The sequence below is a fragment of the Salmo salar genome, chromosome 16 (assembly GCF_965601325.2).
Source record: "Salmo salar chromosome 16, fSalSal1, whole genome shotgun sequence".
In the NCBI taxonomy this organism is placed as follows: domain Eukaryota; kingdom Metazoa; phylum Chordata; class Actinopteri; order Salmoniformes; family Salmonidae; genus Salmo; species Salmo salar.
This window is the reverse complement of record NC_138306.1, coordinates 97983565-97998092: the sequence shown is the minus strand read 5'-3', so window position 1 is coordinate 97998092 and position 14528 is coordinate 97983565. Positions and strand designations below refer to the sequence as shown.

Genomic DNA, 14528 nt, shown 5'->3' with positions numbered 1-14528 from the left:
CACATCAGGAAAGGCTTTAATCAACAGGCAAAACATCAGAGAAATAAAAACAGAAACAATTCAGAATAATCACCGACTGGATACTGCATTTCAATAACATCCAATAAAAACACAGGTGCTATATCTGCCCGTCTCCAGTCCAGCGTCTGTCTCCCGTCCGTCTAGTCTACGCTCCCGTCCGTCTCCCGTCCGTCTCCCGTCCGTCTAGTCTACGCTCCCGTCCGTCTCCCGTCCGTCTCCCGTCCGTCTCGTCTACGCTCCAGCATCTGTCTCGCAGGCTGTGTATCTGTATGTGTACAGCTTGTTGTCAGCTCCTCCACTCAACATCAACTGCAAAAGGAGAGGAGACGAGGAGGAGGGGAGAGGAGGGGGGAGAGGAGAGGAGGGAGGGGAGGGAGGGGTACAACAGTTGGATTAGACAGAGGGAACAGAATACAGGCTAGATGTGTGTTGGTGTCTCCAGGTTAATACAGGCTAGATGTGTGTTGGTTTCTCTCCAGGTTAATACAGGCTAGATGTGTGTTGGTGTCTCTCCAGGTTAATACAGGCTAGATGTGTGTTGGTGTCTGCAGGTTAATACAGGCTAGATGTGTGTTGGTGTCTCTCCAGGGCTAGATGTGTGCTGGTGTCTCCAGGTTAATACAGGATAGATGTGTGTTGGTCTCTCCAGGTTAATACAGGATAGATGTGTGTTGGTGTCTCTCCAGGCTAGATGTGTGCTGGTGTCTCCAGGTTAATACAGGATAGATGTGTGTTGGTGTCTCTCCAGGCTAGATGTGTGCTGGTGTCTCCAGGTTAATACAGGATAGATGTGTGCTGGTGTCTCCAGGTTAATACAGGATAGATGTGTGTTGGTCTCTCCAGGTTAATACAGGCTAGATGTGTGCTGGTGTCTCTCCAGGTTAATACAGGCTAGATGTGTGTTGGTGTCTCTCCAGGTTAATACAGGCTAGATGTGTGCTGGTGTGTCCAGGTTAATACAGGCCAGATGTGTGTTGGTCTCTCCAGGTTAATACAGGCTAGATGTGTGCTGGTGTGTCCAGGTTAATACAGGCTAGATGTGTGTTGGTCTCTCCAGGTTAATACAGGCTAGATGTGTGCTGGTGTGTCCAGGTTAATACAGGCTAGATGTGTGCTGGTGTCTCCAGGTTAATACAGGCTAGATGTGTGTTGGTTTCTCTCCAGGTTAATACAGGCTAGATGTGTGTTGGTGTCTCTCCAGGTTAATACAGGCTAGATGTGTGTTGGTGTCTCTCCAGGTTAATACAGGCTAGATGTGTGTTGGTGTCTCTCCAGGTTAATACAGGCTAGATGTGTGTTGGTGTCTGCAGGTTAATACAGGCTAGATGTGTGTTGGTGTCTCTCCAGGTTAATACAGGCTAGATGTGTGCTGGTGTCTCTCCAGGCTAGATGTGTGTTGGTCTCTCCAGGTTAATACAGGCTAGATGTGTGTTGGTCTCTCCAGGTTAATACAGGCTAGATGTGTGTTGGTGTCTCTCCAGGTTAATACAGGCTAGATGTGTGCTGGTGTCTCCAGGTTAATACAGGCTAGATGTGTGTTGGTGTCTCTCCAGGTTAATACAGGCTAGATGTGTGTTGGTTTCTCTCCAGGTTAATACAGGCTAGATGTGTGTTGGTGTCTCTCCAGGTTAATACAGGCTAGATGTGTGTTGGTGTCTCTCCAGGTTAATACAGGCTAGATGTGTGTTGGTGTCTCTCCAGGTTAATACAGGCTAGATGTGTGTTGGTGTCTCTCCAGGCTAATGGTGATGGTAGGTTAATACAGGCTAGATGTGTGTTGGTGTCTCTCCAGGTTAATACAGGCTAGATGTGTGTTGGTGTCTCTCCAGGTTAATACAGGCTAGATGTGTGTTGGTGTCTCTCCAGGTTAATACAGGCTAGATGTGTGTTGGTGTCTCTCCAGGTTAATACAGGCTAGATGTGTGTTGGTGTCTCTCCAGGTTAATACAGGCTAGATGTGTGTTGTGTCTCTCCAGGTTAATACAGGCTAGATGTGTGTTGGTGTCTCTCCAGGTTAATACAGGCTAGATGTGTGCTGGTCTCTCCAGGTTAATACAGGCTAGATGTGTGTTGGTGTCTCTCCAGGTTAATACAGGCTAGATGTGTGTTGGTGTCTCTCCAGGTTAATACAGGCTAGATGTGTGTTGGTCTCTCCAGGTTAATACAGGCTAGATGTGTGTTGGTGTCTCTCCAGGTTAATACAGGCTAGATGTGTGTTGGTGTCTCTCCAGGTTAATACAGGCTAGATGTGTGTTGGTGTCTCTCCAGGTTAATACAGGCTAGATGTGTGTTGGTCTCTCCAGGTTAATACAGGCTAGATGTGTGCTGGTCTCTCCAGGTTAATACAGGCTAGATGTGTGCTGGTCTCTCCAGGTTAATACAGGCTAGATGTGTGTTGGTGTCTCTCCAGGTTAATACAGGATAGATGTGTGCTGGTTTCTCCAGGTTAATACAGGCTAGATGTGTGTTGGTGTCTCTCTAGGTTAATACAGGCTAGATGTGTGTTGGTGTCTCTCCAGGTTAATACAGGCTAGATGTGTGTTGGTGTCTCTCCAGGTTAATACAGGCTAGATGTGTGCTGGTGTCTCTCCAGGTTAATACAGGCTAGATGTGTGCTGGTGTCTCTCCAGGTTAATACAGGCTAGATGTGTGCTGGTCTCTCCAGGTTAATACAGGCTAGATGTGTGCTGGTGTGTCCAGGTTAATACAGGCTAGATGTGTGTTGGTGTGTCCAGGTTAATACAGGCCAGATGTGTGTTGGTCTCTCCAGGTTAATACAGGCTAGATGTGTGTTGGTGTCTCCAGGTTAATACAGGCTAGATGTGTGTTGGTGTCTGCAGGTTAATCCAGGCTAGATGTGTGTTGGTCTCTCCAGGTTAATACAGGCTAGATGTGTGTTGGTTTCTCTCCAGGTTAATACAGGCTAGATGTGTGTTGGTGTCTCTCCAGGTTAATACAGGCTAGATGTGTGTTGGTGTCTCTCCAGGTTAATACAGGCTAGATGTGTGTTGGTGTCTGCAGGTTAATACAGGCTAGATGTGTGTTGGTGTCTCTCCAGGTTAATACAGGCTAGATGTGTGTTGGTGTCTCTCCAGGTTAATACAGGCTAGATGTGTGTTGGTTTCTCTCCAGGTTAATACAGGCTAGATGTGTGTTGGTGTCTCTCCAGGTTAATACAGGCTAGATGTGTGTTGGTGTCTGCAGGTTAATACAGGCTAGATGTGTGCTGGTGTCTCTCCAGGTTAATACAGGCTAGATGTGTGTTGGTGTCTCTCCAGGTTTATACAGGCTAGATGTGTGTTGGTGTCTCTCCAGGTTTATACAGGCTAGATATGTGTTGGTGTCTCTCCAGGTTTATACAGGCTAGATATGTGTTGGTGTCTCTCCAGGTTTATACAGGCTAGATGTGTGTTGGTGTCTCTCCAGGTTAATACAGGCTAGATGTGTGCTGGTGTCTGCAGGTTAATACAGGCTAGATGTGTGCTGGTGTCTCTCCAGGTTAATACAGGCTAGATGTGTGCTGGTGTCTCTCCAGGTTAATACAGGCTAGATGTGTGCTGGTCTCTCCAGGTTAATACAGGCTAGATGTGTGCTGGTGTGTCCAGGTTAATACAGGCTAGATGTGTGTTGGTGTGTCCAGGTTAATACAGGCCAGATGTGTGTTGGTCTCTCCAGGTTAATACAGGCTAGATGTGTGTTGGTGTCTCCAGGTTAATACAGGCTAGATGTGTGTTGGTGTCTGCAGGTTAATCCAGGCTAGATGTGTGTTGGTTTCTCTCCAGGTTAATACAGGCTAGATGTGTGTTGGTTTCTCTCCAGGTTAATACAGGCTAGATGTGTGTTGGTGTCTCTCCAGGTTAATACAGGCTAGATGTGTGTTGGTGTCTCTCCAGGTTAATACAGGCTAGATGTGTGTTGGTGTCTGCAGGTTAATACAGGCTAGATGTGTGTTGGTGTCTCTCCAGGTTAATACAGGCTAGATGTGTGCTGGTGTCTCTCCAGGCTAGATGTGTGTTGGTCTCTCCAGGTTAATACAGGCTAGATGTGTGTTGGTCTCTCCAGGTTAATACAGGCTAGATGTGTGTTGGTGTCTCTCCAGGTTAATACAGGCTAGATGTGTGCTGGTGTCTCCAGGTTAATACAGGCTAGATGTGTGTTGGTGTCTCTCCAGGTTAATACAGGCTAGATGTGTGTTGGTTTCTCTCCAGGTTAATACAGGCTAGATGTGTGTTGGTGTCTCTCCAGGTTAATACAGGCTAGATGTGTGTTGGTGTCTCTCCAGGTTAATACAGGCTAGATGTGTGTTGGTGTCTCTCCAGGTTAATACAGGCTAGATGTGTGCTGGTGTCTCTCCAGGCTAGATGTGTGTTGGTCTCTCCAGGTTAATACAGGCTAGATGTGTGTTGGTCTCTCCAGGTTAATACAGGCTAGATGTGTGTCTGGTCTCTCTCCAGGTTAATACAGGCTAGATGTGTGCTGGTCTCTCCAGGTTAATACAGGCTAGATGTGTGTTGGTGTCTCTCCAGGTTAATACAGGCTAGATGTGTGTTGGTGTCACTCCAGGTTAATACAGGCTAGATGTGTGTTGGTGTCTCTCCAGGTTAATACAGGCTAGATGTGTGCTGGTCTCTCCAGGTTAATACAGGCTAGATGTGTGCTGGTTTCTCTCCAGGTTAATACAGGCTAGATGTGTGTTGGTGTCACTCCAGGTTAATACAGGCTAGATGTGTGTTGGTCTCTCCAGGTTAATACAGGCTAGATGTGTGCTGGTCTCTCCAGGTTAATACAGGCTAGATGTGTGTTGGTGTCTCTCCAGGTTAATACAGGCTAGATGTGTGTTGGTGTCTCTCCAGGTTAATACAGGCTAGATGTGTGTTGGTCTCTCCAGGTTAATACAGGCTAGATGTGTGCTGGTCTCTCCAGGTTAATACAGGCTAGATGTGTGCTGGTCTCTCCAGGTTAATACAGGCTAGATGTGTGTTGGTGTCTCTCCAGGTTAATACAGGATAGATGTGTGCTGGTTTCTCCAGGTTAATACAGGCTAGATGTGTGTTGGTGTCTCTCTAGGTTAATACAGGCTAGATGTGTGTTGGTGTCTCTCCAGGTTAATACAGGCTAGATGTGTGTTGGTGTCTCTCCAGGTTAATACAGGCTAGATGTGTGTTGGTCTCTCCAGGTTAATACAGGCTAGATGTGTGTTGGTGTCTCTCCAGGTTAATACAGGCTAGATGTGTGTTGGTGTCTCTCCAGGTTAATACAGGCTAGATGTGTGTTGGTGTCTCTCCAGGTTAATACAGGCTAGATGTGTGTTGGTCTCTCCAGGTTAATACAGGCTAGATGTGTGCTGGTCTCTCCAGGTTAATACAGGCTAGATGTGTGCTGGTCTCTCCAGGTTAATACAGGCTAGATGTGTGTTGGTGTCTCTCCAGGTTAATACAGGATAGATGTGTGCTGGTTTCTCCAGGTTAATACAGGCTAGATGTGTGTTGGTGTCTCTCTAGGTTAATACAGGCTAGATGTGTGTTGGTGTCTCTCCAGGTTAATACAGGCTAGATGTGTGTTGGTGTCTCTCCAGGTTAATACAGGCTAGATGTGTGTTGGTGTCTCTCCAGGTTAATACAGGCTAGATGTGTGTTGGTTTCTCTCCAGGTTAATACAGGCTAGATGTGTGTTGGTGTCTCTCCAGGTTAATACAGGCTAGATGTGTGTTGGTGTCTGCAGGTTAATACAGGCTAGATGTGTGTTGGTGTCTCTCCAGGTTAATACAGGCTAGATGTGTGCTGGTGTCTCTCCAGGCTAGATGTGTGTTGGTCTCTCCAGGTTAATACAGGCTAGATGTGTGTTGGTCTCTCCAGGTTAATACAGGCTAGATGTGTGTTGGTGTCTCTCCAGGTTAATACAGGCTAGATGTGTGCTGGTGTCTCCAGGTTAATACAGGCTAGATGTGTGTTGGTGTCTCTCCAGGTTAATACAGGCTAGATGTGTGTTGGTGTCTCTCCAGGTTAATACAGGCTAGATGTGTGTTGGTGTCTCTCCAGGTTAATACAGGCTAGATGTGTGTTGGTGTCTCTCCAGGTTAATACAGGCTAGATGTGTGTTGGTGTCTCTCCAGGTTAATACAGGCTAGATGTGTGCTGGTGTCTCTCCAGGCTAGATGTGTGTTGGTCTCTCCAGGTTAATACAGGCTAGATGTGTGTTGGTCTCTCCAGGTTAATACAGGCTAGATGTGTGTTGGTTTCTCTCCAGGTTAATACAGGCTAGATGTGTGTTGGTGTCACTCCAGGTTAATACAGGCTAGATGTGTGTTGGTGTCTCTCCAGGTTAATACAGGCTAGATGTGTGCTGGTCTCTCCAGGTTAATACAGGCTAGATGTGTGTTGGTGTCTCTCCAGGTTAATACAGGCTAGATGTGTGCTGGTCTCTCCAGGTTAATACAGGCTAGATGTGTGTTGGTGTCTGCAGGTTAATACAGGCTAGATGTGTGTTGGTGTCTCTCCAGGCTAGATGTGTGCTGGTCTCTCCAGGTTAATACAGGCTAGATGTGTGTTGGTGTCTCTCCAGGCTAGATGTGTGCTGGTCTCTCCAGGTTAATACAGGCTAGATGTGTGTTGGTGTCTCTCCAGGCTAGATGTGTGCTGGTCTCTCCAGGTTAATACAGGCTAGATGTGTGCTGGTCTCTCCAGGTTAATACAGGCTAGATGTGTGTTGGTGTCTCTCCAGGTTAATACAGGCTAGATGTGTGTTGGTGTCTCTCCAGGTTAATACAGGCTAGATGTGTGCTGGGTCTCTCCAGGTTAATACAGGCTAGATGTGTGTTGGTGTCTCTCCAGGTTAATACAGGCTAGATGTGTGTTGGTGTCTCTCCAGGTTAATACAGGCTAGATGTGTGTTGGTGTCTCTCCAGGTTAATACAGGCTAGATGTGTGTTGGTGTCTCTCCAGGTTAATACAGGCTAGATGTGTGTTGGTGTCTCTCCAGGTTAATACAGGCTAGATGTGTGTTGGTGTCTGCAGGTTAATACAGGCTAGATGTGTGCTGGTCTCTCCAGGTTAATACAGGCTAGATGTGTGCTGGTCTCTCCAGGTTAATACAGGCTAGATGTGTGCTGGTGTCTCTCCAGGTTAATACAGGCTAGATGTGTGCTGGTCTCTCCAGGTTAATACAGGCTAGATGTGTGTTGGTGCTCTCCAGGTTAATACAGGCTAGATGTGTGTTGGTGTCTCTCCAGGTTAATACAGGCTAGATGTGTGTTGGTGTCTCTCCAGGTTAATACAGGCTAGATGTGTGTTGGTCTCTCCAGGTTAATACAGGCTAGATGTGTGTTGGTGTCTCTCCAGGTTAATACAGGCTAGATGTGTGTTGGTGTCTCTCCAGGTTAATACAGGCTAGATGTGTGTTGGTGTCTCTCCAGGTTAATACAGGCTAGATGTGTGCTGGTCTCTCCAGGTTAATACAGGCTAGATGTGTGCTGGTGTCTCTCCAGGTTAATACAGGCTAGATGTGTGTTGGTGTCTCTCCAGGTTAATACAGGCTAGATGTGTGCTGGTCTCTCCAGGTTAATACAGGCTAGATGTGTGTTGGTGTCTCTCCAGGTTTATACAGGCTAGATGTGTGCTGGTCTCTCCAGGTTAATACAGGCTAGATATGTGTTGGTGTCTCTCCAGGTTAATACAGGCTAGATGTGTGCTGGTCTCTCCAGGTTAATACAGGCTAGATGTGTGTTGGTGTCTCTCCAGGTTAATACAGGCTAGATGTGTGCTGGTGTCTCTCCAGGTTAATACAGGCTAGATGTGTGCTGGTCTCTCCAGGTTAATACAGGCTAGATGTGTGCTGGTCTCTCCAGGTTAATACAGGCTAGATGTGTGCTGGTCTCTCCAGGTTAATACAGGCTAGATGTGTGCTGGTCTCTCCAGGTTAATACAGGCTAGATGTGTGCTGGTTTCTCACCCTGCTGTCAGTCCAGTCCACACAGAGCACCTTGTCCTCGTGGGCGGACACATCATACAAAGGGGCCTTGCAGCTGGAACACAAACACACTTTTGTAAACACTAGATCCCATAACACTCCAGCCTCTACCCCACCAGACTCTAACCCCCCCACATCCTCTAACCACACCAGCCCCCAACCCCCCCAGCCTCTACCCCCCCACCAGACTCCAACCCCCCCACATCCTCTAACCCCCACATCCTCTAACCCCCCACAGCCTCTAACCCCCCACAGCCTCTAGTCCCTACCCCCGGCCTCTAACCCCCCCGCCTCTTAGTCCCAGGCCTCTAATACCTACCCCCCAGTCTCTAACTCCTAGCACCCAGGCCTCTACCCCCTACCCCCCCAGCCTCTAGCACCCCGGCCTCTAACCCCTACCCCCACTCCCCAGCCTCTACCCCTATCCCCCCATTCTCTAGCACCCCGGTCTCTAACCCCTAGCTCCCCAGCCTCTACCCCTATCACCCCAGCCTCTAGCACCTAGTCCTCTAATCCCTACCACCCTGTCCTCTAACCCCTACAGCCTCTCGCCCCTACAGCCTCTCGCCCCTACAGCCTCTCGCCCCTACAGCCTCTCGCCCCTACCTTAACACCTCCCAGCCTCTCGCCCCTACCACCCCAGCCTCTACCTTAACACCTCCCATCCTCTAACCCCTACAGCCTCCCATCCCCTACCACCCCAGCCTCTAACCCCTACCACCCCAGCCTCTAACCCCTACCACCCCAGCCTCTAACCCCTACCACCCCAGCCTCGACAGCCTCTAACCCCTACAGCCTCTAAGCCCTACCTTAACACCTCCCAGCCTCTCGCCCCTACAGCCTCTCGCCACTACCTTAACACCTCCCAGCCTCTACCTTAACACCTACCATACTCTAACTAACCCCTACGGCCTCTAACCCCTACGGCCTCTAGCCCCTACGGCCTCTAGCCCCTACGGCCTCGAGGCCCCTAACCACCCCAGCCTCTAACCACCCCAGCCTCTAGCCCCTACCACCCCAGCCTCTAGCCCCTACCACCCCAGCCTCTAGCCCCTACCACCCCAGCCTCTAGCCCCTACCACCCCAGCCTCTAGTCCCTACCACCCCAGCCTCTAGCCCCTACCACCCCAGCCCCTACCACCCCAGCCTCTAGCCCCTACCACCCCAGCCCCTACCACCCCAGCCTCTAGCCCCTACCACCCCAGCCCCTACCACCCTAGCCTCTAGCCCCTACCACCCCAGCCTCTAGCCCCTACAGCCTCTAGCCCCTACAGCATACAGACCTCCTGGTGTCCCAGAGTTTGACCAGGTTGTCGAGGGAACCAGACACCAGTTGGTGCTCATGGGAAGGAGCCCACTTCACCGCTGTGACCCAGCCGCTGTGAGAGGTCAGAGACAGCAACACCAGCGACCCGTCTACACACACACACACACACAGATAAATACACACCTTATGGAACAGCAGGGACTGTGAAGAGAAACACACGATAACATACGCAATAATACACACACACACACACACACACACACACACACACACACACACACACACACACACACACACACACACACACGGGTGTTGTATTGTAGATATGTGGTAGTAGAGTAGAGCTGCTGCCTTGGCAGGAACTAATGGGGATCCATAATAAACCCCAGGAAGAGTAGCTGCTGCCTTGGCAGGAACTAATGGGGATCCATAATAAACCCCAGGAAGAGTAGCTGCTGCCTTGGCAGGAACTAATGGGGATCCATAATAAACCCCAGGAAGAGTAGCTGCTGCCTTGGCAGGAACTAATGGGGATCCATAATAAACCCCAGGAAGAGTAGCTGCTGCCTTGGCAGGAACTAATGGGGATCCATAATAAACCCCAGGAAGAGTAGCTGCTGCCTTGGCAGGAACTAATGGGGATCCATAATAAACCCCAGGAAGAGTAGCTGCTGCCTTGGCAGGAACTAATGGGGATCCATAATAAACCCCAGGAAGAGTAGCTGCTGCCTTGGCAGGAACTAATGGGGATCCATAATAAACCCCAGGAAGAGTAGCTGCTGCCTTGGCAGGAACTAATGGGGATCCATAATAAACCCCAGGAAGAGTAGCTGCTGCCTTGGCAGGAACTAACGGGGATCCATAATAAACACAAATACACTCACGTAAGAGAGATGTTCTAATGTACATTGGAAAGTGCACGGAGATGTTTAAATGAAGTTTGATTTAGTTGTGACCTTTGGAGCGAGGGTCCCACAGCCGGACGTGTCTGTCAGTGCTGCCAGACGCCAGGCGACGACACAGTGGAGAGTAGGAGATGTGGTTGAACACCTTACTGCCCGTCTATAGACGAGAAGAGAAGGAGAGATTAACCAATCAGTCATCAACTAAGAGGTTGTGAGGGGTGTGGTCTAGGGTTAGAGTCTCTCGCCAGTGAGGTCTAGGGTTAGAGTCTCTCGCCAGTGAGGTCTAGGGTTAGAGTCTCTCGCCAGTGAGGTCTAGGGTTAGAGTCTCTCGCCAGTGAGGTCTAGGGTTAGAGTCTCTCGCCAGTGAGGTCTAGGGTTAGAGTCTCTCGCCAGTGAGGTCTAGGGTTAGAGTCTCTCGCCAGTGAGGTCTAGGGTTAGAGTCTCTCGCCAGTGAGGTCTAGGGTTAGAGTCTCTCGCCAGTGAGGTCTAGGGATAGAGTCTCTCGCCAGTGAGGTCTAGGGATAGAGTCTCTCGCCAGTGAGGTCTAGGGATAGAGTCTCTCGCCAGTGAGGTCTAGGGATAGAGTCTCTCGCCAGTGAGGTCTAGGGTTAGAGTCTCTCGCCAGTGAGGTCTAGGGTTAGAGTCTCTCGCCAGTGAGGTCTAGGGATAGAGTCTCTCGCCAGTGAGGTCTAGGGTTAGAGTCTCTCGCCAGTGAGGTCTAGGGTTAGAGTCTCTCGCCAGTGAGGTCTAGGGTTAGAGTCTCTCGCCAGTGAGGTCTAGGGTTAGAGTCTCTCGCCAGTGAGGTCTAGGGTTAGAGTCTCTCGCCAGTGAGGTCTAGGGTTAGAGTCTCTCGCCAGTGAGGTCTAGGGTTAGAGTCTCTCGCCAGTGAGGTCTAGGGTTAGAGTCTCTCGCCAGTGAGGTCTAGGGTTAGAGTCTCTCGCCAGTGAGGTCTAGGGTTAGAGTCTCTCGCCAGTGAGGTCTAGGGTTAGAGTCTCTCGCCAGTGAGGTCTAGGGTTAGAGTCTCTCGCCAGTGAGGTCTAGGGTTAGAGTCTCTCGCCAGTGAGGTCTAGGGTTAGAGTCTCTCGCCAGTGAGGTCTAGGGTTAGAGTCTCTCGCCAGTGAGGTCTAGGGTTAGAGTCTCTCGCCAGTGAGGTCTAGGGTTAGAGTCTCTCGCCAGTGAGGTCTAGGGTTAGAGTCTCTCGCCAGTGAGGTCTAGGGTTAGAGTCTCTCGCCAGTGAGGTCTAGGGTTAGAGTCTCTCGCCAGTGAGGTCTAGGGTTAGAGTCTCTCGCCAGTGAGGTCTAGGGTTAGAGTCTCTCGCCAGTGAGGTCTAGGGTTAGAGTCTCTCGCCAGTGAGGTCTAGGGTTAGAGTCTCTCGCCAGTGAGGTCTAGGGTTAGAGTCTCTCGCCAGTGAGGTCTAGGGTTAGAGTCTCTCGCCAGTGAGGTCTAGGGTTAGAGTCTCTCGCCAGTGAGGTCTAGGGTTAGAGTCTCTCGCCAGTGAGGTCTAGGGTTAGAGTCTCTCGCCAGTGAGGTCTAGGGTTAGAGTCTCTCGCCAGTGAGGTCTAGGTTTAGAGTCTCTCGCCAGTGAGGTCTAGGGTTAGAGTCTCTCGCCAGTGAGGTCTAGGGTTAGAGTCTCTCGCCAGTGAGGTCTAGGGTTAGAGCCTCTCGCCAGTGAGGTCTAGGGTTAGAGCCTCTCGCCAGTGAGGTCTAGGGTTAGAGCCTCTCGCCAGTGAGGTCTAGGGTTAGAGTCTCTCGCCAGTGAGGTCTAGGGTTAGAGTCTCTCGCCAGTGAGGTCTAGGGTTAGAGTCTCTCGCCAGTGAGGTCTAGGGTTAGAGTCTCTCGCCAGTGAGGTCTAGGGTTAGAGTCTCTCGCCAGTGAGGTCTAGGGTTAGAGTCTCTCGCCAGTGAGGTCTAGGGTTAGAGTCTCTCGCCAGTGAGGTCTAGGGTTAGAGTCTCTCGCCAGTGAGGTCTAGGGTTAGAGTCTCTCGCCAGTGAGGTCTAGGGTTAGAGTCTCTCGCCAGTGAGGTCTAGGGTTAGAGTCTCTCGCCAGTGAGGTCTAGGGTTAGAGTCTCTCGCCAGTGAGGTCTAGGGTTAGAGTCTCTCGCCAGTGAGGTCTAGGGTTAGAGTCTCTCGCCAGTGAGGTCTAGGGTTAGAGTCTCTCGCCAGTGAGGTCTAGGGTTAGAGTCTCTCGCCAGTGAGGTCTAGGGTTAGAGTCTCTCGCCAGTGAGGTCTAGGGATAGAGTCTCTCGCCAGTGAGGTCTAGGGTTAGAGTCTCTCGCCAGTGAGGTCTAGGGTTAGAGTCTCTCGCCAGTGAGGTCTAGGGTTAGAGTCTCTCGCCAGTGAGGTCTAGGGTTAGAGTCTCTCGCCAGTGAGGTCTAGGGATAGAGTCTCTCACCAGTGAGGTCTAGGGATAGAGTCTCTCACCAGTGAGGTCTAGGGATAGAGTCTCTCACCAGTGAGGTCTAGGGATAGAGTCTCTCACCAGTGAGGTCTAGGGATAGAGTCTCTCGCCAGTGAGGTCTAGGGATAGAGTCTCTCACCAGTGAGGTCTAGGGATAGAGTCTCTCGCCAGTGAGGTCTAGGGTTAGAGTCTCTCGCCAGTGAGGTCTAGGGTTACAGTCTCTCGCCAGTGAGGTCTAGGGTTAGAGTCTCTCGCCAGTGAGGTCTAGGGTTAGAGTCTCTCGCCAGTGAGGTCTAGGGTTAGAGTCTCTCGCCAGTGAGGTCTAGGGTTAGAGACTCTCGCCAGTGAGGTCTAGGGTTAGAGTCTCTCGCCAGTGAGGTCTAGGGTTAGAGTCTCTCGCCAGTGAGGTCTAGGGTTAGAGTCTCTCGCCAGTGAGGTCTAGGGTTAGAGTCTCTCGCCAGTGAGGTCTAGGGTTAGAGTCTCTCGCCAGTGAGGTCTAGGGTTAGAGTCTCTCACCAGTGAGGTCTAGGTTTAGAGTCTCTCACCAGTGAGGTCTAGGGATAGAGTCTCTCACCAGTGAGGTCTAGGGATAGAGTCTCTCACCAGTGAGGTCTAGGGATAGAGTCTCTCACCAGTGAGGTCTAGGGATAGAGTCTCTCACCAGTGAGGTCTAGGGTTAGAGTCTCTCACCAGTGAGGTCTAGGGTTAGTCTCTCACCAGTGAGGTCTAGGGTTAGAGTCTCTCACCAGTGAGGTCTAGGGTTAGAGTCTCTCGCCAGTGAGGTCTAGGGTTAGAGTCTCTCACCAGTGAGGTCTTCACGCTTCCGGTCTCAGCGTCCCAGAGGCGGATGGTGTGGTCCCAGGATGCACTGCAGATCTCCTCGCTGTCCAACCAGAGGACAGACGACACCGCCTCGTTGTGACCAGACAATGTCATGAGGGGTGTCTAGAAGAGGAAGATTTTTTGTTTTTTTATTTAACCAGGTAAACTAGTTGAGAACAAGTCCTTTATTTAACCAGGTAGGCTAGTTGAGAACAAGTCCTTTATTTAACCAGGTAGGCTAGTTGAGAACAAGTCCTTTATTTAACCAGGTAGGCTAGTTGAGAACAAGTCCTTTATTTAACCAGGTAAACTAGTTGAGAACAAGTCCTTTATTTAACCAGGTCGGCTAGTTGAGAACAAGTCCTTTATTTAACCAGGTAGGCTAGTTGAGAACAAGTCCTTTATTTAACCAGGTAGGCTAGTTGAGAACAAGTCCTTTATTTAACCAGGTCGGCTAGTTGAGAACAAGTCCTTTATTTTAACCAGGTCGGCTAGTTGAGAACAAGTCCTTTATTTAACCAGGTAGGCTAGTTGAGAACAAGTCCTCATTTACAACTGCGACCTGGCCAAGATAAAGCAAAGCAGTTCGACAACATACAACAACACAGAGTTACACATGGAGTAAAACAACACATACAGTCAATAATACAGTAGAACAAAGTCTATATACAATGTGAGTACAAATGAGGTGAGATAAGGGAGTTAAGGCAATAAATAGGCCATGGTGGCAAAGTAAATACAATATAGCATAGTGGTGAAGTCTGGGTCAGGCTGCTCTCCTCACCCTGGTCAGTCTGGGTCAGGCTGCTCTCCTCACCCTGGTCAGTCTGGGTCAGTCTGGGTCAGGCTGCTCTCCTCACCCTGGTCAGTCTGGGTCAGGCTGCTCTCCTCACCCTGGTCAGTCTGGGTTAGTCTGGGTTAGTCTGGGTCAGGCTGCTCTCCTCACCCTGGTCAGTCTGGGTCAGTCTGGGTCAGGCTGCTCTCCTCACCCTGGTCAGTCTGGGTCAGGCTGCTCTCCTCACCCTGGTCAGTCTGGGTCAGTCTGGGTCAGGCTGCTCTCCTCACCCTGGTCAGTCTGGGTCAGGCTGCTCTCCTCACCCTGGTCAGTCTGGGTTAGTCTGGGTTAGTCTGGGTCAGGCTGCTCTCCTCAC

At 50.3% G+C, this 14528-nt stretch overlaps 1 protein-coding gene across 4 annotated transcripts in view; it reads right to left on the bottom strand.

Moving 5' to 3' along the window:
- Nucleotides 1–14528, bottom strand: part of LOC106575042 (ribosome biogenesis protein wdr12-like) — a 28586-nt gene continuing 14058 nt past the window's right edge. For 2 of the 4 annotated variants that reach the window (XM_082963231.1, XM_082963234.1), the window contains 5 exons: nucleotides 13360–13500; nucleotides 10210–10315; nucleotides 9270–9402; nucleotides 7969–8041; nucleotides 1–330 (listed from right to left, as the gene is read on the bottom strand). In XM_082963231.1, coding sequence (XP_082819357.1) covers nucleotides 253–330; nucleotides 7969–8041; nucleotides 9270–9402; nucleotides 10210–10315; nucleotides 13360–13500 — 531 coding nt within the window. In that variant the 3' untranslated portion in view covers nucleotides 1–252. The remainder of the gene's footprint in view (nucleotides 331–7968; nucleotides 8042–9269; nucleotides 9403–10209; nucleotides 10316–13359; nucleotides 13501–14528) is intronic. The other 2 variants (XM_082963233.1, XM_082963232.1) reach the window with 2 other exon arrangements.